Genomic DNA, 25,932 nt, shown 5'->3' on the forward strand with positions numbered 1-25,932 from the left:
AGCCAGTCATCTCTCCATTTAAAAATCAGAGATATTTTCATCCCAGTGAGAGTACATCTCCAACCAAAGGTTTCTCTGTTCTGCTTGTGCTGAACCAGGTGGGTGACTGTCTCAGAGGTTTTCTCTCTCTTTTGCCCAAACTCCACCTAATAAAGTTCTGAGAGCATGAAAAAAAAGTCATTAAAAAAAAAAAAAAAAACTGGAGCCAGGGCTTCCCTGGTGGCTCAGTGGCAAAGAATCTGCCTGCCAATGCAGGAGACATGGGTTGGATCCCGGATCCAGGAAGATCCCACATGCCGCAGAGCTACTAACCCCATGCGCCACAACTATTAAGCCTGTGCTCTAGAGCCCGGGAGCCGCAAAGACTGAGCCCACGTGCTGCAACTACTGAAGCTGAAGTGCCCCAGAGCCCATACTTCTCAACAAAAGAATCCATCACAGTGAGCACACACACCTCAACTGGGGTGTGGCCCACGATCTCCGCAACTAGAGAAAGCCTGAGCAGCAGCGAAGACCCAGCACACCAAAACTAAGTAAAATCAGAAAAAACCCAAATCAACTAGCCAGAGCCACCCCGAGGACGTGCTAGAGGAGGGAGTGGGCAAAGCGGGGGCCACGGCCAGGACACGGGCCCTCCCCGTCCGAGTCAGACAGGCAGTCACAGCACTCACATCACAGGGCAACTGTGACGGCTAAACAGCTCAGTGACCACAGAACCCTCAGACTCAAGCCTGGCTCGTGGTACACGCCCTAACAATGTGCGATGTGTCTGTCTGTGGGAGAAAGGGGCCCAGGGTGGAGAGAGCCAGAGGCACTGAAGCAGCTCCGCCCTGGGAAGAGCCGCAGCAGGCGGGCAGGAAGCGGAGGAGGAGGGCCGCTGCCTGAGCCCCGGACCCACTTCTCTGGGCTTCGCTTCACACATGCATCACAGATGCGGGTCTGAGGCTGGTTTCTTGTAGGGCCCTGAGCTCAACTGTCCTGACTCCCCATCAGGCACCAGGCACTGCTGTGGGGAGAGGACCCCCCACCTGTCGACGTTTCTTGGTGGGAAACCCTCCTCTCCTGGGGAGGAGAGATGAGGCGAGCAGGCCGGGCTCCAAGTCGAGAGAATTTATTGAAGCTGGGAAGCAGGGCGCGGGGGAGAGGCTGGGGCGCTCAGGGAGACGGCGCGTCTGAATGGCTGCGAGAGCCCAGGGTCAGGAGCCAGAGCCAAGGGGAGAGGGGCGGGGGCAGAAGCTCTCAGAAGGCGATGTTATCCTCATACAGCGACAGCAGCAGCAGGACGGTCCAGCCGCCCAGCAGGCCAACGTTGTGGAGCAGGAAGAGGAGCCAGGGCCGCCGGTCGCGGACGTTCAGCATGGCCGGGAGCTGAGGACGGGGCCTGAGTCAGGGCCGGCTCAGAGCGCCCGCCCAGCGCACCCCCCCGGGGCAGCCCCGGCCCGCCCGGCTCTGACCATGTCGCAGAGCGCCACGTAGAGGAAGAGGCCGGCGGCCACCGCCAGGATCCAGGTCTCGCCGTCTTCGCCTACACCGGCCGCGAGCGCAACGTAGAGGCCGATGAAGGCCGTGAGCGCCGAGGCCACGTTCAGGAGCAGCGCGCGGCGCACCGACAGCCCCGCGTGCAGCAAGGCCGCGAAATCCCCTGGGGCGGGCGGTGGGGGTTGTTTAGTCGCTTCGTCGTGTCCGATTCTTGAGACCCCATGGACCGTAGCCCCCCAGGCCCCTCTGTCCATGGGATTCTCCAGGCAAGAGTACTGGAGTGGGTTGCCATTCCCTTCGCCAGGGGATCTTCCCGACCCAGGGATCGAACCCGGGTCTCCAGCACTGCGGGCGGATTCTTTACTGTCTGAGCCATGAGTCGCGGGCGGGGCTGGGGTCAGGTCAAGGGCCGCGCCCACTCCCCGATAGTCCCGCCCAGCTACGCGGTCGACCAGCCACACCCAGACCCCAGCTGCGGGCAGGCCCAGCCTCTGGCCGGCTGGAACCCCGCAAGGCTCACCCAGCTCGTGCGGCACCTCGTGGCAGAACACGGCCAGCGAGGTGGCCAGCCCCGTCTTCCAGGAGGACAGAAAGGCGGCGCCCACGGCCAACCCGTCGGCGAAGTTGTGCACGGCATCGCCCAAAGTGATCACGTAGGGCAGCAGTCTCAGCCCTGCGGGCGCGGCGGGCGTGGGTGCGTATTTGCCCCGGCCGGTTCCTCCGCTCCCCTCCCCGTCCCGGTGCCTGCGCCGCGCACCGAGACCCTGACCCCCAACGCTCCAGGGCCTCCCTCAGGGCTCACCTGGGCTCAGTCTCCGGGGCTCCGGGCTCAGCAGCTCGGGGCTCTCCTCCGCCACCTGGAGGGGGAGACCAAGTTGGTGGGCGGGCCGTGTAGATTAGGCTCAGGGCAGGAAGGTGAGGAGGCGCTCGCGGAGCCAAGTCCCCAGATCAGGCCAGGGGCGGAAGCTCTGGAGGGGTGACTGGGACCACAGACAGGGCTCCGCCAGAGGGGTTGACGCCGGGCAGAGCGGGCTCACCAGATCTGCGCGAGAGCCCTCATGGAGCTGCTTGGGCTGCCGGAAGTCGCTGGGCGCCAGCTGCAGGGACACGCCATGGCTATGGCCGCCGTGACTGTGGCCATGGCTGCAGGCCCCATCCTTTGGGTCCTGCGGGGACGGAGGCTCAGGATCCACCGTGCCTCCGCCACCCCGTCCCCACACCACGTCCAGCCCCCAAGCACCTGACCTCGGGGTCCAGGGGCAGCAAGAGGTTGAAGAGTCTCTCGAAAAGGAAGAAGGCATAGAGCCCGCCCAGCACAGCTAGGAGGTGCCAGGTGGGCTGGAAGCCATGGTCCTCCCCGTCATGGGTGTGCAGCCCCAGCACCTGGTGGGGGAGTGGGCAGAGGACACTGGACTGGGTGCCTTGGGACCTCCTCCTCCCAGACAGGCGGGTAGAGATTAGGGGTCAGGGAGGGCTCTGGCGGGCTGGGGCAACCTTAGGCATCAAGTGCAGGAGGGCGTCGCCAGTGAGCGCGCCCACAGCCATGCTCAGGAAGGCCTGGATGATGTAGTGGGAGGTGGTGCTGCAGCTGGCACAGCTGAGGAGCAGGAGCCCGAGGAGGGAGCACAGGCAGATCAGCAGCGTGGCCAGGGAGCCGTACAGGTACCCTGGACAGGGAGGACAGTGAGCGCCTGCCTCCCAACTGTGGCCCTTTGCTTTCTCGGGAGGGGCGTCCAGACCGCGTCTGGGAGAAGCAGGAGCCCCCAGGTTGCAGGCACTCGGGTGCAATCCTGACCTCGGCTTCCTGCTGGCCCCTGGCCTCAAGCCCCCATCCTCTTCCCTCACAGCACCCCTTCCCGTTGCCCCTCCACCCCGCTGCCTGGTCTGCCAGCCCTGGTCCCGGCTCTCCGCAGCCCAGCGGCTACTTTCTCCTCCCTGTTTGGTTCCATCTCCATGCTGCCAGCCCCTTGGACACCACCAGGAAGCAGCTAGGCAGTAGGGTGGACACTCACTCTCAGCCTGGCTGAGCTGATCCTGGGTGGGGAGCGTGGGCTGAGGGCTGCAGGCCCCGCTCAGTTGCTGCTGGAGCAGAGCGGGGCTCAGTCGGGCCCAGTCGTCCGGCGTCACCCCGGCCTGCTCAGACATTCCGTACACAGCCATGATGTCTTGAGCACTCAGGCACAGCTGGGGTGGGGGTGACAGATCTGGTGTTCAGGGCCCTGAGCAGTCCATGGGCCCCCACCTCTCTCCGGGACTCAGGCACACGGACGGCTCACCGTGTCCCACGCGCTGGTGCTGCTGTTGGGGGCGGCAAGGGGCATGGGGCCCTGGCCCTTTCCCAGAGGACTGTCGTCACTGTGGCTGTCGTGGGGCTCCGTCGCTCCGCCCAGCCCCAGGCGCTCCATCAAGGCTGCCAGCTCTGGCAGAGGGTGAAAATCTGCTCCAGCCCTGCACTCCCCAGGGGGGCGGATGCTGGGGTTCAGGGCACTCCCTGCCCTGTAGCCCAGCTCAGGCCTCACCGTCCAGTGTGATGTTGGGGTTCTCGCTGCTGTGCTGCCGGAACACAAAGTCTACGAAGTACTGGGGGGTCGGCAGGGCGTGGAAGCAGGCGCCGCTCCAGACGTGGCCCAGCAGGGCAGCCAGCACGGGGCCAGGGCTGCTGGGAGCCCCGACGCCTGCCGCCTCCCCCAGCAGCTGAGGCAGGTCCACACAGGCCTGGGGAGGAGCCGGCCTCAGTGTCTCAAGCAGCGTGGCCACACTGGCCTCTCCCTCTCCGGTGCCCTTGGTGGCCCCGGACTCTGCTGAAACCCAGGCACCACAGCTGTCCCCTTCCCTGCCCAGCTGCTCCCAGCCCCGCCTCGTCCGGGCTCTTCCTTGGAGCCCTGGGAGCTTTCTCAGCCCCGTCGAGGATCAGGTCCCTGTCGGGATGCCCGCAGCCCTGCCTGGCTCAGTGGTGAGTGTCCACTTGTGACTGCCCCAGCCCAGGCTCCCCCGTGCACCCAGAAAGGTGCTGAGGCCCAGCGCCACCTGAGTGGTCCCCCTTCTCTCAGTCCCTCTCAGACCCTCTTCCTCCAGTGCCCGAGGGCAGCTGGCCCAGGTGCCCACCTGCTGAGAAGCGGGCTGGCCAGCGGCGCGGGCTTGGATCTGCTGCAGCAGCCTGGTCAGGGCCACGCTCAGGGCCTGAGAGCTCTCGAGCAGGACCAGGAGCTGGTCGGCCCGGGCAGCCCAGCGGCCAGCCCGGACCTCGGCGCAGGTGCCCGCTGGGTCGCTGAGGTAGAGGGCGGCGGCGGCACTGAGGCGGGCGATGTGCCTGGGCTCCAGGACCTGGCCCGAGGGGGCCCCGGGCTGCTCAGGTCTGCCCAGAGCCAGGGCGTCATCCACAGACAGGCACTGTTGGCACAGACGGACAGGCGGGGGCCATACACAAGGGCTGCCACCCTCCTGTCCCTCATGCCGGTGCCCTCCAAGGTCGGCTCGCTCACCGACCCCCGCCGTCCCCCGTGACAGGCAGGCACACCCATGGAGGGTCCCCCATCCTAGGGAGGTTTCTGCCTGGAACCATTATCAGTTTGGGGGTGGGGAGAGGGGGGCGCTGACGGGATTGGGGGGCAGCCATGGGATCCCAGAGCCATACCCTGCCCCCTCCCCAGGGAGCTCAGGGGGTTCTGAAAGGGAGCTGAGGAGAGTGGGCTTGGGCCTGCGGGCAGGGCCCGGTGTCAGGCCGCCGCGCGGCCCGCCTCCTGGAGTTTGCCCAGGCTCTTTGCAGCCAGCCTCGGCCTCAGGGTGGAGCGGCGGGCTTGGGCTGGGGCCGGAGGACCCGTCGGTTGGGGGTGTTACCTTTCCACACGGCCCGTCGGCACAGTGCACACGGGCCGCCAGTGTATTTAACAGGCCGCCCAGCGCCACACGGTCCAGAGCGCCCTGGCCCGAAGACAGCAGGGTCAGCAGATGAACAGGACGGGTCGTCGTCTCTGACGCCGCCAGCGCGGCCAGCACAGCCAGCAGCGGCCCCAGTCCGGGCCGGCCCAGCAGCGCCATGCTGCAGCCGCCGGGTGCCTTGAGCTCGGGGTAGGCCGAGCTCGCCTGGGTGGCTGCGGGGCGCAGGGGCTGCCTGATGCCGGACTGGGGCTGGGCCAGTACCTCTCACCCAGCGAGGCTCTCCAGGTATTTCCTGCGGGGCCCTGTGATTGGCTGCCAAGGCGTTGCCGCAGGTTAACCATTCCAGTGGCAGTCCTCCCTGAGCCCGGGGCTGCTGCCCCAGGGTGAGGCCGGGGTCAGGAGCCACATTAGGCATTACTGACAAAATGGAGGCAGGGCCCTAAACCCCCTCCCTTTGTTCCGTAGGCACGGACCCGGAATGAAGGAGTTAGGCTTTGTGATTCTGACTTGTTTCTTCCTTTCCTCGGCTGAGTTGACTGAAGAGAATATTAAGGTGCTCATTGTTTTTGAGAGGAGCATAAGAAGGCATAAAGCCTTCTGCAGCTGTGCTCAAAGAATAATTCATAAAGTTAATCACTGACATTTGTTCAAGGACTTTTACAAAAAAGTGTTCCAGGGTGAGCACACAGGCCGCAGCTTGAGACCATGGGAGGGATTGCTGTCTGAAGGCCATTTGTGAGAAAAGTGTTTATGGCAAAGGAGTTTGCTGAATTTAGGGCTTAGGAATAATTAAAATAGTTAGAAGCTAAAGATACAAGGATTGCTGTAATGTTAGCATATTCTACTATAGCTTATAGAAATTAGGGACTTTAGAGGTAGTATTAGCTAGAAGCCCTTTCTAAGAAATAGTGAGCTTAGGACACTAGGGGCAAACAGGGCTTAGAAAGATAAGAAAGAAACTGAGGAATGTGGTATGCAGCCCAGACATTAGCATGAGTTACAGTGTATTCACAAGGACACTTGAGAAAAAGTAGATAAGAGAATCGCTGAGGGAGGAACTCCTTTTGAGGGGCAACAATGATTTTTTGAGAAAAATAAATCTGGGTCAATGGGAACTAAAAATATCAAACCTCTGACCTAATGCTTTTGTAAAAGTATAAAAGAGAATCATAAGCTTGAAATAAACAGGCAGTCCAAGAAAAATGAGAGGCTGCCTCAGTTTCTCTCGCTGACACCGCCCACCCCTTCAGGTTGAATCCCTGGCTGCTGGAGCTGGACTCCGGCAAATGGAGCCCAGAACAGGGGACACTGAAGGGAAGGTAATCTGAGATTGTAACGCGGGGCATTAGGATTGTACCTGTGGGTGGTGGGCACCCCTCTGCAGTTTAGGCAGGGTGAGGAGTGTACAGAATGAATAAGAATATTCTCTAGAAGAATGGGTTTCTCTGCATCTAAGGATAGACAAATGTTTATTGAAATATTACTTCACATGTTAGCCCATAGAGGCATTAAAGAAAGCACAGGAAGACTGTCTAAATTTCTACATTTGTTTTATACTTTGCATGGGCCAGAAAAGGTTCCTGTAGATGTTTTTGCTCTGTGGAATATGATTAGAAATGTCCTGGACCCTTGTCATGAGGCTGTTAGATAGCCTATGGGGGAGGTTATGGCGGTGGGTGGTGGGTCTCCACCTTCTGTGCAGATCATATTTTCTGCCATTGACGAAGAAAAGGAGGGAGACTGTGCTCTACCTCCTGAGGAAGGAGAGGGCTTACAGGACGCTGCAGCCGGGCGCCCTGGCCAGCCCCCTCCCCCTCTACGCAAACCTTTAAAAACTTATCCACCATTTTCTGATTTAAGGCGATCGCCGCTGCCTCCGTTTGTGCCTCCCAGGGCCCAGGAGTTCCCCACTTTGCACCCAAAGCCTCCCAAAGCGTTGCCTACGGCTGAGGAAGATAGTTTTTTGAACAAAGGAGCTTTTAAAGCACGCACAATATGCAGAACCTACTCCTTGGAGAAAACTCCCTCAGGGGGGCCTCACCCAGGCTAGGAGAGAAGCTGAAGGGTAAGGGGATTTAGCAACAATATTAACCCCTGACATGCCAGTTACTCCGATTCCAACGGGAGTGGCTGGCCCCCTACCTGAGGGCATCGTGGGACTTGTGCTGGGGTGTAGCTCGCTTTCTTTTCAAGGAATTTCGGTGATGCCTGGTGTAGTAGATTCTCATTATATTGGGGAAATTAAAGTTTTGATCTCGCTGCCTACCAAAACTGTGCAAATTATATAAAGGTCAAAGAGTAACACAGCTTTTGGTTTTATCTTATTATCAGACAGGAAAAAACTTGACTTCTCAAGCTAGGGGCCCCAGAGCATTTGGATCTAGTGATCTAGCCTTTTGGGTGCAGGAAGTTACAGCTCCGAGGCCTTTGAAAGATCTTTTAATTCAAGCGAATAAAATGTCAGGGCTGTTAGATACTGGAGCAGACTTCTCTTGCATTGCTGGAAAAGACTGGCCCTTGTCCTGGCTGACATGCTTGACCAGTGCTGGCTTGGTAGGAATAGGGTCAGTGCCCTTGGTTGCTAAGACCTCACAAATTTTGACCAGGTCAGATGAGAAGAGGGCACAAGGCACCTTTTGTCCATATGTGATTCCTTCACTACGTTTTTTCTTTATGGGGGAGAGATATATTATCTCAGATGGGAATGCTTTTATATAGCCCAGATAAAAAGGTTACTAATCAAATGCTGCAAATGAGATATAATCCTGATAAGGCGCTTGGTGAAGATCAGCAGAAAATTGTTTCTGCATTAGAGGTGGTTCCTAACAAAAATACAGAAGGTCAAGGATATTCAAATTTATCCAGAGGCTGCTGCTCTTGCTGCCGACCCTGTTACCTGGAAACCTGATGATCCAGTATGGGTGGGGCAATGGCCCTAACAGCTCAAAAGCTACAGGCAGCTGAGGATTTAGTTGTGAGACAACTGGCAGCCGGCCACATGGAGCCTTCTAATAGCCCCTGGAATGCTCCTATTTTTTGTTATTAAGAAGAAATCAAAAAAATAGAAAATTGTTACAAGATTTGAGTGCTATAAACGCAACTATGGAAGACATGGGGGCCCTCCAGCCGGGCCTCCCTTCCCCAGTGGCTGTGCCTTTTCAGTGCAATGTGATAGTTATAGATCTACAGGATTGTTTCTTTACCGTTCCCCTGGCTGATCAAGATTGTGAACGGTTTGCCTTCAGTCTCCCTTTAGATGGGCTTCCCTAGTGGCTCAGAGGTTAAAGCATCTGCCTCCAATGCAGGAGACCCGGGTTCGATCCCTGGGTCAGGAAGATCCCCTGGAGAAGGAAATAGTAGCCCACTCCAGTATTCTTGCCTGGAAAATCCCATGGACGGAGAAGCCTGGTAGGCTACAGTCCACGGGGTCGCAAAGAGTCGGACACAACTGAGCGACTTCATCTTCCCTTTAGCTAATTTTAAACAGCCCTATAGAAGGTTTCCATGAAAGGTTTTGCCTGAGGGAATGAAAAATAGCCCCATCTCGTGTCAGAAATTTGTAGACCAAGCTGTGCAAAATGTTAGAAGAAAGTATAAGGATTTATATTTGATTCATTATATAGATGATATTTTGGCCGCTCATAAGGACAGAGCCTTGTTTCAACAAATTTTATCTGAATTGATTGAGGCTTTGGAATACTGGAGATCTCTTCAAGAAAATTAGAGATACCAAGGGAACATTTCATGCAAAGATGGCTCGATAAAGGACAGAAATGGTATGGACCTAACAGAAACAGAAGATATTAAGAAGAGGTGGCAAGAACACACAGAAGAACTGTACAAAAAAGATCTTCACGACCCACATAATCACGATGGTGTGATCACTGACCTAGAGCCAGACATCCTGGAATGTGAAGTCAAGTGGGCCTTAGAAAGCATCGCTACGAACAAAGCTAGTGGAGGTGATGGAATTCCAGTTGAGCTATTTCAAATCCTGAAAGATGATGCCGTGAAAGTGCTGCACTCAATATGCCAGCAAATTTGGAAAACTCAGCAGTGGCCACAGGACTGGAAAAGGTCAGTTTTCATTCCAATCCCAAAGAAAGGCAATGCCAGAGAATGCTCAAACTACCGCACAATTGCACTCATCTCACAGGGTAGTAAAGTAATGCTCAAAATTCTCCAAGCCAGGCTTCAGCAGTATGTAAACCGTGAATTTCCTGATGTTCAAGCTGGTTTTAGAAAAGGCATTGGAACCAGAGATCAAATTGCCAACATCCACTGGATCATGGAAAAAGCAAGAGAGTTCCAGAAAAACATCTATTTCTGCTTTATTGACTATGCCAAAGCCTTTGACTGTGTGGAGCACAACAAACTGTGGAAAATTCTGAAAGGCATGGGAATATCAGACCACCTGACCTGCCTCTTGAGAAATCTGTATGCAGGTCAGGAAGCAACAGTTAAAACTGGACATGGAACAACAGACTGGTTCCAAAAAGGAAAAGGAGTATGTCAAGGTTGTATATTGTCACCCTGTTTTTTTAACTTCTATGCAGAGTACATCATGAGAAACGCTGGACTGGAAGAAGCACAAGCTGGAATCAAGATTGCCGGGAGAAATATCAATAACCTCACATATGCAGATGACACCACCCTTATGGCAGAAAGTGAAGAGGAACTAAAAAGCCTCTTGATGAAAGTGAAAGTGGAGAGTGAAAAAGTTGGCTTAAAGCTCAACATTCAGAAAACGAAGATCATGGCATCCGGTCCCACCACTTCATGGGAAATAGATGGGGAAACAGTGGGAACAGTGTCAGACTTTATTTTTGTGGGTTCCAAAATCACTGCAGATGGTGACTGCAGCCATGAAATTAAAAGACACTTACTCCTTGGAAGGAGAGTTATGACCAACCCAGATAGCATATTCAAAAGCAGAGACATTACTTTGCCAACAAAGGTTCGTCTAGTCAAGGCTATGGTTTTTCCTGTGGTTATGTATGGATGTGAGAGTTGGACTGTGAAGAAGGCTGAGCGCTGAAGAATTGATGCTTTTGAACTGTGGTGCTGGAGAAGACTCTTGAGAGTCCCTTGGACTGCAAGGAGATCCAACCAGTCCATTCTGAAGGAGATCAGCCTTGGGATTTCTTTGGAAGGAATGATGCTGAAGCTGAAACTCCAGTACTTTGGCCACCTCATGCGAAGAGTTGAGTCATTGGAAAAGACTCTGATGCCGGGAGGGATTGAGGGCAAGAGGAGAAGGGGACAACAGAGGATGAGATGGCTGGATGTCATCACTGACTCGATGGACGTGAGTCTGAGTGAACTCCGGGAGTTGGTGATGGACAGGGAGGCCTGGCATGCTGGGATTCATGGGGTCGCAAAGAGTCGGACATGACTGAGCGACTGATCTGATCTGAAGGCGATCCTAATCCGAGTTCTAAGAGAGAATTGACTAGTGAGTTGGCTCTTGTTAAAGTGGATGAGGGTTTAAATGATCAATTAATTAGGGTTAATATTATCAGAGGATGGGATTTAATGATTCTCGCCACAGAGCATACACCTACAGGATGCTTGTGGCAAGAAAGCCCATTGAAATGGCTCCATATACCAGTGACCCCAAGAAAAATAGTTTTATCTTATCCCAGCTTGGTGGCACAATTAATATATAAAAGGTAAAAAAAAAAAAAGTGTAGAACTTTTTGGAAAAGAAGTAGCAAATATAGTGATTCCATTCAATAAAGATCAACTGCAATTTCTTTTACAAAATAGTGATGATTGGCAAGTTTCCCTGGTAGATTTCCAGGGTCAAATTTTGTTTCATTTGCCCTCAAGCCCCCTTTCGCTTTTTTTGAAAACTCATCCAGTGATTTTTCCGAAGAAATTTTCTATTCAACCTTTGGAAGGGGCGATTTTAGTTCTCACAGTTGGTTCCTCTAATGGTAAAGCAGTCACAATTATTGATAGAATATCCCATGTTCAGGTAACTGAAGAGACATCTGCCCAGAGGGCTGAGTTACTAGCAGTTATTCAGGCTTTTCAACATTTAAGAGACAACACCTTCAATCTTTTGACTGACTCCCGATATATTGTAGGGTTGTTTCCTCATATAGAGACTGCTAATATTGTGGAAAATAAAACTATTATCTTCTCCTTGTTATCTGATATACAGAAAGAGATTAAACACAGAGATAAGAAATATTTTGTGGGACATATTAGAGTCCATTCTGGCTTGCCTGGCCTTTTACATGAAGGAAATGCTTTGGCAGATGCATTAACTAAAGTAATTGCTTTTAACTTACATGAAAAGATTGACAAGGCCAAAAGTTCTCACAAAATCCACCATCAAAATGCAGCTGGTTTAAGGCATGAGTTTCATATCCCTAGGGAGGCAGCTAGACAAATAGTTAAGTCATGTCCAAATTGCCTAACATCTAATCCATCTCCACCATTAGGAGTGAATCCCCGAGGCCTTAGGCCGAATGCTCTCTGGCAAATGGACGTCACTCATACCTGGGTCTTTGGAAAACTATCCTTTGTGCAAGTTACCGTGGATACCTTTTCTCATGTTATTACAGCCTCTGCTAGATCAGGTGAAGCAGCAAAAGATGTAATTCAACACTTGTTTCAGTGCTTTTCCCAAATAGGACTCCCTGAACAGATAAAAACAGACAATGCCCCAGCTTATACCTCTGCTGCTTTTAAGAGATTTTGTCAACAATTTTCTATAGTGCATTCAACAGGAATACCTTATAATCCCCAAGGCCAAACCATAGTAGAAAGAGCGCACCAGACTTTAAAAAATCAGATAGCTAAATTAAGGCAGGGAGAATTTAAGTATTCCTCTCCACATCATGTTTTACACCATGCTTTGTTTGTAATTAATCATTTAAACGTAGACACACGGGTAGACTGCAATGACGAGACACTGGATTCCTAAAGGGGCTATGACTCGGCCCCTGGTCAAGTGAAAAGACCTCCTTACCAGAGAGTGAAAAGGGCCAGATGTGTTGCTAACTTGTGGGAGAGGGTATGCTTGTGTGTTTCTACAGGATTCCACTTCTCCTGTCCGGATTCCTGACAGACTGATTTGACATGTCCAGCCCCATGAGACCTCCAGGATCACGAAGACCCCCGAGGTCACTGAGATCCCTAGCGCCCTGGAGTCCGGGACTGAAAAAAGATGGGGAGACCAAAAGCTCGTTGAGTCCAGGCCTGAAGGAGCCAGGGAAAAGCCAAAGGGTGAGTGACTCTTCACCTGAGGCTTCATCGCTAGTACATCGCTTCAGGCACCTGGCACTTCAAGAGAGACATGCTGATCGACTTCAACCGTATTCTGCTCCACCTCGTCGCCATCATCATACTCAAACAGCTACCTCCAACACAGTACTAACTTGGGGCCAGCTAAAACATCTCGCTCAGCGGGCTGAAAAATTAATAGAAAGGGGGAAATATGAGGCCACTCCTATAGTAATGTTTGTGGCTATGCTTGCTGTGTTGGCTTGTCAGCTGAGGCCCTCCAGTGCAGAAAAGGTTCAGATCAGATCAGTTGCTCAGTCGTGTCTGACTCTTTGCGACCCCATGAATCGCAGCACGCCAGGCCTCCCTGTCCATCACAAACTCCTGGAGTTCACTCAGACTCACGTCCATCGAGTCAGTGATGACATCCAGCCATCTCATCCTCTGTCGTCCCCTTCTCCTCCTGCCCCCAATCCCTCCCAGCATCAGAGTTTTTTCCAATGACTCAACTCTTCGCATGAGGTAGCCAAAGTACTGGAGTTTCAGCTTTAGCATCATTCCTTCCAAAGAAATCCCAAGGCTGATCTCCTTCAGAATGGACTGGTTGGATCTCCTTGCAGTCCAAGGGACTCTCAAGAGTCTTCTCCAGCACCACAGTTCAAAAGCATCAATTCTTCAGCGCTCAGCCTTCTTCACAGTCCAACTCTCACATCCATACATGACCACAGGAAAAACCATAGCCTTGACTAGACGGACCTTTGTTGGCAAAGTAATGTCTCTGCTTTTGAATATGCTATCTAGGTTGGTCATAACTCTCCTTCCAAGGAGTTAAGTGTCTTTTAATTTCATGGCTGCAGTCACCATCTGCAGTGATTTGGGAGCCAGAAAAATAGTCTGACACTGTTCCCACTGTTTCCCCATCTATTTCCCATGAAGTGGTGGGACCGGATGCCATGATCTTCGTTTTCTGAATGTTGAGCTTTAAGCCAACTTTTTCACTCTCCACTTTCACTTTCATCAAGAGGCTTTTTAGTTCCTCTTCACTTTCTGCCATAAGGGTGGTGTCATCTGCATATGTGAGGTTATTGATATTTCTCCCGGCAATCTTGATTCCAGCTTGTGCTTCTTCCAGTCCAGCGTTTCTCATGATGTACTCTGCATAGAAGTTAAAAAAACAGGGTGACAATATACAGCCTTGACATACCCCTTTCCCTTTTTGGAACCAGTCTGTTGTTCCATGTCCAGTTTTAACTGTTGCTTCCTGACCTGCATACAGATTTCTCAAGAGGCAGGTCAGGTGGTCTGGTATTCCCATCTCTTTCAGAATTTTCCAGTTTGTTGTGCTCCACACAGTCAAAGGCTTTGGCATAGTCAATAAAGCAGAAATAGATGTTTTTCTGGAACTCTCTTGCTTTTTCCATGATCCAGTGGATGTTGGCAATTTGATCTCTGGTTCCAATGCCTTTTCTAAAATCACCTTGAACATCAGGAAGTTCTCGGTTCACATATTGCTGAAGCCTGGCTTGGAGAATTTTGAGCATTACTTTACTAGCCTGTGAGATGAGTGCAATTGTGCGGTAGTTTGAGCATTCTCTGGCATTGCCTTTCTTTGGGATTGGAATGAAAACTGACCTTTTCCAGTCCTGTGGCCACTGCTGAGTTTTCCAAATTTGCTGGCATATTGAGTGCAGCACTTTCACGGCATCATCTTTCAGGATTTGAAATGGCTCAACTGGAATTCCATCACCTCCACTAGCTTTGTTTGTAGTGATGCTTTCTAAGGCCCACTTGACTTCACATTCCAAGATGTCTGGCTCTAGGTGAGTGATCACACCATCGTGATTATCTGGGTCGTGAAGATCTTTTTTGTACAGTTCTTCTGTGTATTCTTGCCATCTCTTCTTAACATCTTCTGCTTCTGTTAGGTCCATACCATTTCTGTCCTTTATCGAGCCCATCTTTGCATGAAATGTTCCTTTGGTATCTCTGATTTTCTTGAAGAGATCCCTAGTCTTTCCCATTCTGTTGTTTTCCTCTATTTCTTTGCATTGATCGCTGAAGAAGGCTTTCTTATCTCTTCTTGCTATTCTTTGGAACTCTGCATCCAGGTGTTTATATCTTTCCTTCTCTCCTTTGCTTTTTGCTTCTCTTCTTTTCACAGCTATTTGTAAGGCCTCCCCAGACAGCCATTTTGCTTTTTTGCATTTCTTTTCTATGGGAATGGTCTTGATCCCTGTCTCCTGTACAATGTTACGAACCTCATTCCATAGTTCATCAGGCACTTTATCTATCAGATCTAGGCCCTTAAATCTATTTCTCACTTCCACTGTATAATCATAAGGGATTTGATTTAGGTCATACCTGAATGGTCTAGTGGTTTTCCCTACTTTCTTCAATTTAAGTCTGAATTTGGCAATAAAGAGTTCATGGTCTGAGCCACAGGCAGCTCCTGGTCTTGTTTTTGCTGACTGTATAGAGCTTCTCCATCTTTGGCTGCAAAGAATATAATCAGTCTGATTTTTGTGTTGACCATCTGGTGATGTCCATGTATAGAGTCTTCTCTTGTGTTGTTGGAAGAGGGCGTTTGTTATGACCAGTGCATTTTCTTGGCAAAACTCTATTAGTCTTTGCCCTGCTTCATTCCGTATTCCAAGGCCAAATTTGCCTGTTACTCCAGGTGTTTCTTGACTTCCTACTTTTGCATTCCAGTCCCCTATAATGAAAAGGACATCTTTTTTGGGTGTTAGTTCTAAAAGGTCTTGTAAGTCTTCATAGAACCGTTCAACTTCAGCTTCTTCAGCGTTACTGGTTGGGGCATAGACTTGGATTACTGTGATAGTGAATGGTTTGCCTTGCAAACGGACAGAGATCATTCTGTCGTTTTTGAGATTGCATCCAAGTACTGCATTTTGGACTCTTTTGTTGACCATGATGGCCACTCCATTTCTTCTGAGGGATTCCTGCCCGCAGTAGTAGATATAATGGTTATCTGAGTTAAATTCACCCATTCCAGTCCATTTCAGTTCACTGATTCCTAGAATGTTGACGTTCACTCTTGCCATCTCTTGTTTGACCATTTCCAATTTGCCTTGATTCATGGACCTGACATTCCAGGTTCCTATGCAATATTGCTCTTTACAGCATCGGACCTTGCTTCTATCACCAGTCGCATCCACAGCTGGGTATTCTTTTTTCTTTGGCTCCATCCCTTCATTCTTTCTGGAGTTATTTCTCCACTGATCTCCAGTAGCATATTGGGCACCTGCTGACCTGGGGAGTTTCTCTTTCAGTATCCTATCATTTTGCCTTTTCATACTGTTCATGGGATTCTCAAGGCAAGAATACTGAAGTGGTTTGCCATTCCCTTCTCCAGTGGACCACATTCTGTCAAGTCTCTCCACCATGACCCACCCATCTTGGGTTGCCCCACGGGCATGGCTTAGTTTCATTGAGTTAGACAAGGCTGTGGTCCTAGTGTGATTAGACTGACTAGTTTTCTGTGCGTATGGTTTCAGTGTGTTTGCCCTCTGATGCCCTCTTGCAACACCTACCGTCTTACTTGGGTTTCTCTTACCTTGGGCGTGGGGTATCTCTTCACGGCTGCTCCAGCAAAGCGCAGCCATTGCTCCTTACCTTGGACGAGGGGTCCACCTTCTTTTCAGCCTGTTGATTGGATTAATGAGCCCATTCGTGTTTTTGTTAATGATACTCTTCTTTTGGACGGGGCTTCCATCTATCCTAATAATGTTAAATCAATGGTCAGCACTTCCTTCAATTTTTCAGGCGTGTCTGTTTATCCACCTATTTGCTTTGCCATACCTTCCTCTTTACAAGGATCAACTCCAGTTTTGAATGGATGCGTTAGCACTTCCTTGAAAGGCATGCTTACTGATTCTCCAAGAAGAGATGGCAAGAGAGACTTTTGGTCTTTACAGCTGCTAATGCCGGGGGCGCAAGAAAGACTATTTGATGCCTTAAAAAAGGCAGCCCCTCATTTAAAGGACTATCCGAGCTGTGCACTCTCCACTTCGGACTCTGATGAACAAGGACTACAGGCCTGGGAAAGCATAAGCAGAATTTCTGGCTTTCCTTGTTGGAAAGAATGCATATACGGCATAAAGTTATCTATTCCCATTGCTTCCACCAGACATTTTCTGACTGAATCCTGCTGCTGCTGCTAAGTCGCTTCAGTCACGTCCGACTCTGTGTGACCCCATAGACGGCAGCCCACTAGGCTCCTCCATCCCTGGGATTCTCCAGGCAAGAACGCTGGAGTGGGTTGCCATTTCCTTCTCCAATGCATGAAAGTGAAAAGTGAAAGTGAAGTTGCTCAGTTGTGCCCGACTCTTAACGACCCCATGGACTGCAGCCCACCAGGCTCCTCCATCCATGGGATTTTCCAGGCAAGAGTACTGGAGTGGGGTGCCATTGCCTTCTCCGCTGACTGAATGGGGGTGCCCCTATCATTCGAATCAACAGTGGGGCTTGATTTATGTGGAACCCTATAGGTCCACATGGGATAATTCATTTCTCCCTATGCCTTTAGTAATTACTAGGTGGCATGCTAACGGATGGGTTCCTCCTTTAGTGAGCTTTGATGGAACGGGTCCCATGCAGCCTGAGTTATGGAAAGCGTTGGCTGCTGCGGCACCTGTGGTTTTATATAGACCTTTAAAAGAACAAAGATACATTGTACAGGCCTGTGTACATTCTCCCTATGCCTTTTTATTGGCCAGAAATCAGAGTGATTTGGAAGTTTCTGAAGGCGGAACTGTTTACAATGATATATGTGTGAATTGTTTTATATCAAATTGTGTTGATGGGAATGATTATAATAATTACAAGGCTGTGATGATTGTGAAACAACCACCATATTTGATGGTTCCTGTGAAATTAGGGGGACAATGGTTGATGATTATGCATTGAAAGTTTTATATGATTTTAATGGCTTAATTTCTCAACCTAAGAGATTTATTGCAGCTCTGGTTGTGGGAATAACTGCCTTGATTGCCATAATTGCATCAGTCACGGTTTCTGCTGTTGCCCTGTCAAAAGAAGTATATATGGCCTCATTTGTTGATCAGCTGTCCAAAAATGTCTCCATAGCTCTTACTATGCAGGAAATTATAGATAAGAAAATAGAAAATAGGGTCAATGCTTTAGAATAAGCAATTCTCCTTATGGGGCAAGAAATTACAAACTTAAAAATTAAATTATCTTTAAGGTGCCATGCTGAATTTAAATGGATGTGCATTACCACTCTACAAGTGAATGAGTCCATGCATTCTTGGGAACGCATTAAGAATCATATTTTAGGCATCTGGAATCATTCAGATTTTAGTATTGATATCTCTAAATTACATCAGGATATTCAGGATATGAAGCAGGTGGAGTCTGACTTTTCCTCTCAGTTCAGTTCAGTTCAGGCGCTCAGTTGTGTCCGACTCTTTGCGACCCCATGAATCGCAGCACGCCAGGCCTCCCTGCCCATCACCATCTCCTGTCCGTCTAGTCAAGGCTATGGTTTTTCCAGTGGTCACGTATGGGTGTGAGAGTTGGACTGTGAAGAAAGCTGAATGTCAAGAATTGATGCTTTTGAACTGTGGTGTTGGAGAAGACTCTTGAGAGTCCCTTGGACTGCAAGGAGATCCAACCAGTCCATTCTGAAGGAGATCAGCCCTGGGATTTCTTTGGAAGGAATGATGCTAAAGCTGAAACTCCAGTCCTTTTCCTCTCAATGGCTTTCTAATTCCCTCTTTGAAAATCTGGAGGGGTATCTTTCCCATGGATCCTTTTCTACAATAATGATTAATGCGGCCATGTGCTTATGCCTGTTAGTTCTGATTTGTGTAATAGCCTCGTGCCTTTTCAGAATACTCAGCAGAAATGTTTCTGCTCTATCTACTGAGTTTCATACCTACGCTCTAAAAAATAAAAAAGGGGGAGATGTCGGGAGCCGTGTTAGGCATTACTGACAAAACGGAGGCATGGCCCTAAACCCCCTCCCTTTGTTCGTAGGCACGGACCCGGAATGAAGGAGTTAGGCTTTGTGATTCTGACTTGTTTCTTCCTTTCCTCGGCTGAGTTGACTGAAGAGAATATTAAGGTGCTTATTGTTTTTGAGAGGAGCCTAAGAAGGCATAAAGCCTTCTGCAGCTGTGCTCAAAGAATAATTCATAAAGTTAATCACTGACATTTGTTCAAGGACTTTTACAAAAAAGTGTTCCAGGGTGAGCACACAGGCCGCAGCTTGAGACCATGGGAGGGATTGCTGTCTGAAGGCCATTTGTGAGAAAAGTGTTTATGGCAAAGGAGTTTGCTGAATTTAGGGCTTAGGAATAATTAAAATAGTTAGAAGCTAAAGATACAAGGATTGCTGTAATGTTAGCATATTCTACTATAGCTTATAGAAATTAGGGACTTTAGAGGTAGTATTAGCTAGAAGCCCTTTCTAAGAAATAGTGAGCTTAGGACACTAGGGGCAAACAGGGCTTAGAAAGATAAGAAAGAAACTGAGGAATGTGGTATGCAGCCCAGACATTAGCATGAGTTACAGTGTATTCACAACGACACATGAGAAAAAGTAGATAAGAGAATCGCTGAGGAAGGAACTCCTTTTGAGGGGCAACAATGATTTTTTGAGAAAAATAAATCTGGGTCAATGGGAACTAAAAATATCAAACCTCTGACCTAATGCTTTTGTAAAAGTATAAAAGAGAATCATAAGCTTGAAATAAACAGGCAGTCCAAGAAAAATGAGAGGCTGCCTCAGTTTCTCTCGCTGACACCGCCCACCCCTTCAGGTTGAATCCCTGGCTGCTGGAGCTGGACTCTGGCAGGCCAGGGTCTCTGGGTGGATGGGCCTGGCTCACCCCTCTGCTTCTTCAAAGGTCTTGTTACTGAACGCAGGTCTGTGTGCCCGACACATGGTGAGGTTGAGGCTTGCAGCAGAGAAAGGTTTATTGTGGTGCCAAGCAAGAACAGGTGACTCATGTTCAAAATCCCTTAAATCTCTGGATGGCTTTGGGGGGAGTCTGCAATAGGCAGAATTTGGGGAGAGGGCTTTCTCATAATTGGTTGGTGGAGAGGTAGCGGTGGTGCCCTGGGCACCTGTTAGGCTGGGACCTTAGTCCTGGCGGAAAAGCTCAAGAGACCCTGCCCCAAGGCTGTAGTTTCTCAACCGCCCCTCCTTGGTTTCTGTGTCCTGCCCTTCCCAGATTAGCAACCATTTGAACCTGACCTTTGGAATTCAGGAGAGGTTTTAGGGGACTGAAGGAAGCCTGTTTCCTACAAGGAGAAATGGAGGACCTGGAAAGGATTTTACTGGGAAGGGCCCTACAGGGTGCAGTTCATTTTCCATCCCTGCCCCTCCTTTTTTAACTTCTCAATCTTGAGAACAGGTATCGGACAAAGAAGGGAATAACATTTTGTGTAGAGAGGTTAAGCGTAGACTTGGCAGAGGAACTTGGTTTTACGGGAACTCGGTTTCTGTCCGGGTTTGCTTCCTGTGGCCCTCTCGCTAGGGGCTGCCTCCAAGCCAAGGGCATCTGGGGCAGAGGTTCCAGGAGACCACCGGGGCTGTCCCCCACCCCACCAGAGAGCTCCAGTACAACTCTGCCCCCTCCCCTCCCCCCCACCGCAGTATCTTCCCCCTCAAGGCAGCTCAGACACTGCAGAGAGCCCTGGCTGGGGGTGGGGGTGTGGATCCTGAGCTGTGTTGGAATTCTCAGGGTGGACTTGCTGGGGCCCATGTGAGGAAAGAGGAGAGACTGCATCTTGAAGCCTGTCATCCATCTTAAAGACAGGATGTGACCTGGGCCTGAACCCTGCCCAAGAGTGAGGACACCTTTGCTAGTGAAAACCAGGTCTCCTGGAGGCCTCCCTCCCTACACGTGACAAAGGGAGACTAGTGGAGGCCAGGCTGCCTGTTAGGTTAACCGCGGAGACACCCCCTGATGTGTAGTCATTGTTCCCCCTTTAACCTTCATCTTGGTTCTCCCAGCACCTACTTGTTGTAAAACTCAATCACACGCAACAAAGAGGTTGCTAACATGTAACCAGTCACATAGTGGGGGGTATGAAACGGGGCCTCTCAGAAACATCAGGATCCTTGTTGGGAACTGATCCCCGTTGGACCTGCTGGTGTAGTAAACTGTACTCCACTGTCCTGAGTGTCCTCCGAGGCGTGTTTTTGACTCCAGATTCCACAACAGAATCAGAGGGAACTGAGATAAGGTGCTGAGTCACACTCCCTCTACGGCCTCCAGGGAAAATCCCCAGGAAATGGCCAAAGTGCCACATAAACAGAAGGGAACAGGAGCCAGGCCTCTGCCCTGGGCATTGAGCACTCCACCTGGGAAGGGGCTTGGGGGTGGGGGGAAGCGTGGCTCCCAGCCCTGACCCTCCCTGCGGGCTCTCACTCCGGCCTTTGAACCCCTAGGCCTTATCTCTGCCTAGTTGGCAATCTGGGGAAAGGGGCAGACCCCAGGGAGCCAGTCGCCTCCGCCCAGGCAGGTCTCAGGGCAGCCTTGCCTTCTAGAGGGAGTGTTTAGGTGGCCCCTTCCATACCTGATTGGACAGACCCCTCTGTGGGGTGTGGTTGGGGTTGGGGAGGAGAGGCTCCAAGAGAGCTGGGAGCCCAGGCCTCCGGACTCTGTCCCAGTGTCCCCTGCCACCCAGGGCAGGGCACCTGGCTGAGCAGGAGCCAAGGGCTGAGTTCAGGCACAGTCCTGCCCCTCCCTCACCGCAGGGTAACCTTGGTGGGCCCTGAGGGGGTATGGGGAAGTGGCGGGCTTGAGAAGAACCTGAGGGTTCCTGGACCCCTGGGTCAATTAGGAAGGAAGCTGGAAAGATGCAGGCCCCCCTCACACAGTTGTGAAGTCCACGGGCTCTAACTATCCCTTTTCCTATCCCACCTTGCCACGGCCATTGGGCTGGCCGGAGCTGAGCCACCTCATCCTGCAGTCTTCGGGCCTGGACAGCTTCAGGGAAGAGGTCTCAGCTCACGTCTGATCAGCCCCCCAGGTCCCGTGTGCAGGCCTGAGCCCACTGGCAGGCCTCCGGGCCTCAGCACCCCTCTACGTGGGCCCACATTTCTCTGCTTCATGTTTGCCCCAGCCCTGCCTTCCTAGCCCAGGGCTGCCAGAACATGTCAGCAGCTTCCCTGCACACCTGCCTGTCCCCCGCCCAGTGCTGGGCGGACCCCCAGGTCCCTCCTGCATCAGCCCATCCAGCAAGCACCAGACGCCCTTGTTCTCTGCATGATATTCACAGCAGCCCTAGAGCCCATCCCTGGATGGAGATATAATGTGCTCTAGACATTTTTAAAATGTGGTCTGGATCATCATTCTCCATCTTTGGCTGCAAGGAATATAATCAACCTGATTTCGGTGTTGACCATCTAGTGATGTCCATGTGTAGAGTCTTCTCTTGTGCTGTTGGAAGAGGGTGTTTGCTATGACCAGTGCGTTCTCTTGGCAAAACTCTATTAGCCTTTGCCCTGCTTCTTTCTGTACTCCAAGGCCAAATTTGCCTATTACTCCAGGTGTTTCTTGACTTCCTATTTTTGCATTCCAGTCCCCTATAATGAAAAGGACATGGTTTTGGGGGTGTTAGTTCTAGGTCTTGTAGGTCTTCATAGAACTGTTCAACTTCAGCATTACTGGTCTGGGGCATAGACTTGGATTACTGTGATATTGAATGGTTTGCCTTGGAAACAGAGCATTCTGTCATTTTTGAGATTTGATCCAGGTACTGCATTTTGGAGTCTTTTGTTGACTATGAGGGTTACTCCCTTTCTTACAAGGGATTCTTGCCCACAGTAGTAGATATAATGGTCATCTGAGTTAAATTCACCCATTCCAGTCCATTTTAATTCACTGATTCCTAAAATGTCAACGTTTACTCTTGCCATCTCCTGTTTGACCACTTCCAATTTGCATGATTCATGGACCTAACATTCCAGGTTCCTATGTTAACAAGACCAGGAGCTGACTGTGGCTCAGATCATGAACTCCTTATTGCCAAATTCAGACTTAAAATGAACAAAGTGGGGAAAACCACTAGACAATTCAGGTACGACCTAAATCAAATCCCTTACAATTGTACAGTGGAAGTGAGAAGTAGATTTAAGGGACTAGATCTGATAGAGTGCCTGATGAACTATGGAATGAGGTTTGTGACACTGTACAGGAGACAGGGATCAAGACCATCCCCAAGAAAAAGAAATGCAAAAAAGCAAAATGGCTGTCTGAGGAAGCCTTACAAATAGCTGTGAAAAGAAGAGAAACGAAAAGCAAAGGAGAAAAGGATAGATATACCCATTTGAATGCAGAGTTCCAAAGAACAGCAAGGTGAAAAAAGAAAGCCTTCCTCAGTGACCAGTGCAAAGAAATAGAGTAAAACAATAGAACGGGAAAGACTAGAGAGCTCTTCAAGAAAATTAGAGATACCAAGGGAACATTTCATGCAAAGATGGGCTCAATAAAGGACAGAAATGCTATGGACCTAACAGTAGCAGAAAATATTAAGAAGAGGTGGCAAGAATACACAGAAGAACTACACAAAAAAGATCTTCATGACCCAGATAATCATGATGGTGTGATCCAGAGCCAGACATCCTGGAATGTGAAGTCAAGTGGGCCTTAGGAGGCTTCGCTACGAACAAAACTAGTGGAGGTGATGGAATTCCAGTTGAGCTATTCCAAATCCTAAAAGATGATGCCGTGAAAGTGCTGCACTCAATATGCCAGCAAATTTGGAAAACTCAGCAGTGGCCACAGGACTGGAAAAGGTCAGTTTTCATTCCAATCCCAAAGAAAGGTGATGCCAAAGAATGCTCGAGTGAGTGAGTGAAAGTTGCTCGGTCATGTCCTCCTCTTTGCAACCCCATGGACTGGAGTGCGTTGCCTTTTCCTTCTCCAAAGAATGGTCAAACTACTGCACGACTGCATTCATCTCACACCTTGCTGCTGCTGCTGCTGCTAAGTCGCTTCAGTCACGTCCGACTCTGTGCGATCCCATAGATGGCAGCCCACCAGGCTCCCCCGTCCCTGGGATTCTCCAGGCAAGAACACTGGAGTGGGTGCCATTTCCTTCTCCAATGCATGAAAGTGAAAAGTGAAAGGGAAGTCACTCAGTCGTGTCCGACTCTTAGCTACCCCATGGACTGCAGCCTACCAGGCTCCTCCATCCATGGGATTAATGTTCAAAATTCTCCAAGCCAGGCTTCAACAATATGTGAACTGTGAACTTCCAGATGTTCAAGCTGGATTTAGAAAAGGTAGAGGATACCAGAGATCAGATTGCCAACATCCGCTGGATCATGGAAAAAGCAAGAGAGTTCCAGAAAAACATCTATTTCTGCTTTATTGACTATGCTTTATTGACTGTGTGGAGCACAACAAACTGTGGAAAATTCTGAAAGAGATGGGAACACCAGACCACCTGACCTGCCTCTTGAGAAATCTGTATGCAGGTCACGAAGCAACAGTTCGAAATGGACATGGAACAACAGACTGGTTCCAAATAGGAAAAGGAGTACGTCAGGGCTGTATATTGTCACTCTGCTTGTTTAACTTATATGGAGTACATCATGAGAAATGCTGGGCTGGAGGAAGCACAAGCTGGAATCAAGATTGCTGGGAGAAATATCAATAACCTCAGATATGCAGATGACACCGACCTTATGGCAGAAAGTGAAGAAGAACTAAAGAGCCTCTTGATGAAAGTCAAAGAGGAGAGTGAAAAAGTTGGCTTAAAGCTCAACATTGAGAAAAGTAAGAGCATAGCATCTGGTCCCATCTCTTCATGGCAAATAGATGGGGAAACAGTGACAGACTTTATTTCAGTGGCAGACTTTATTTTTTTGGGCTCCAAAATCACTGCAGATGGTGACTGCAGCCATGAAATTAAAAGACACTTACTCCTTGGGAGAAAAGTTATGACCAAACTAGACAGGATATTAAAAAGCAGAGACATTACTTTGCCAACAAAGGTCCATCTAGTCAAGGCTATGGTTTTTCCAGTAGTCATGTATGGATGTGAGAGTTGGACTACAAAGAAAGCTGAGCGCCGAATTGATGCTTTCGAACTGTGGTGTTGGAGAAGACTCCTGAGAGTCCCTTGGACTGCAAGGAGATCCAACCAGTGCATCCTAAAGGAAATCAGTCCTGAATATTCCTTGGAAGGACTGATGCTGAAGCTGAAACTCCAATACTTTGGCCACATGATGCGACAAACTGACTCATCAGCAAAGACCCTGATGCTGGCAAAGATCGAAGACAGGAGGAGAAGGGGACAATGGACGATGAGATAGTTGGATGGCATCACCAACTCAATGGACATGAGTTTGAGTAAACTCCAGGAGTTGGTGATGGACAGGGAGGCCTGGTGTGCTGCACTCTGTTGACATAAAAAAAAAAAAAAAAAAAAGATGTACAACTTAAGAGTTGCGATCAAGTTTTATTTGGAGCAAAATGAGGACTGCAGCCCAGGAGGCAGCATCTCAGCTCTGAGAGACTGCTCCAAAGTGGCAGTGGGGGAAAGTCAATATTGATGAAGGGGGAGTTCAATACTATGAAGCACTCATTTTACAAAAGGTTTTTTGTTAATCATGAGGATCTGATGTCACCATGAAGGAATTTATTTAGTGCTTCTCTGGATGTGAGGAGATGCAAGGACTGAGATAATAAAATCTGTTCCTAAAAACATCCAACTATCTAAAGACCAGTCCCACCAGATTCTCTGGAGCACAGAGTGCCTCCCTCCACCCTGAACTCTCTCGGGGGGTGTTGAAGGTCTACAGCTATAGGGGCATGGGGTTCAATCTCTGTAGAGGCAGATGGCAAATGCCTTTGCCCTTCAGTCGTTGGCAATTTGCTTGTAAGTACCAATTTGTAGTTAACAAGTCCATGGGGTTGCAAAGAGTCGGACACGACTGAGCGACCAAACTGAACTGACTCTTCACACTTAGAGGTCTCTGGAGTTTTCAGAATCCAGAATGGTAGGTGGAGGTGGCAGGAGTAGTGGGGGCCTGTGAGAAGGGTTCTGGAGACGAGTGGAGGCAATGAGACCCCAAGGACCTCCCTGGCCCTCTGCCCCTTGGGCTCCCTAGACAGCAGGGCTTTGGGGCTAAGGCTCACCCACTCTCTCAAGGTCACTGGGAGGAGCCCTGAAGGCCAATCTAGTCTCGGGCATCCCCAGACTCAAGCCTGAGTGCAATTCCTGAGTTCTCTCCCCACTGCTGTCTCTGGACCAGCAGCAGAGACTGTGGGCACCACACACAGCACAGTCCACACTCACAACGTCAGCCCCCCACCTGCCACCCTGCTCTCACAC

At 50.2% G+C, this 25,932-nt stretch overlaps 1 protein-coding gene across 1 annotated transcript; it reads right to left on the reverse strand.

Annotated features, from left to right (window-relative positions):
• Positions 1-1,100: 1,100 nt before the first annotated feature.
• On the reverse strand, positions 1,101-5,810 carry SLC39A4 (solute carrier family 39 member 4). Its single transcript, XM_005897860.2, has 12 exons — positions 5,317-5,810; positions 4,585-4,869; positions 3,999-4,194; positions 3,756-3,898; positions 3,492-3,663; positions 2,974-3,146; positions 2,725-2,862; positions 2,517-2,645; positions 2,282-2,336; positions 2,000-2,152; positions 1,455-1,642; positions 1,101-1,368 (listed from the first exon to the last, which is right to left on the reverse strand). Exons 1-12 carry the CDS (start codon positions 5,515-5,517, stop codon positions 1,240-1,242), a joined length of 1,962 nt encoding a protein of 653 aa, XP_005897922.2. The 5' UTR covers positions 5,518-5,810; the 3' UTR covers positions 1,101-1,239.
• Between the last annotated feature and the right edge of the window lie 20,122 nt (positions 5,811-25,932).

Source organism: Bos mutus, chromosome 14 (assembly GCF_027580195.1).
Source record: "Bos mutus isolate GX-2022 chromosome 14, NWIPB_WYAK_1.1, whole genome shotgun sequence".
Lineage (NCBI taxonomy): Eukaryota > Metazoa > Chordata > Mammalia > Artiodactyla > Bovidae > Bos > Bos mutus.

What these genes read in the sequence shown, in the direction of transcription:
- SLC39A4 (XM_005897860.2), bottom strand. Translation starts at nt 5,517, where the DNA reads ATGGCGCTGCTGGGCCGGCCCGGACTGGGGCCGCTGCTGGCTGTGCTG. An exon ending in GCACCAGCGCGTGGGACACG is followed by an intron (nt 3,664 to 3,755) that starts GTGAGCCGTCCG and finishes CCCCCACCCCAG; the next exon opens with CTGTGCCTGAGTGCTCAAGA. An exon ending in ACGTGGCGCTCTGCGACATG is followed by an intron (nt 1,369 to 1,454) that starts GTCAGAGCCGGG and finishes CCCCGTCCTCAG; the next exon opens with CTCCCGGCCATGCTGAACGT.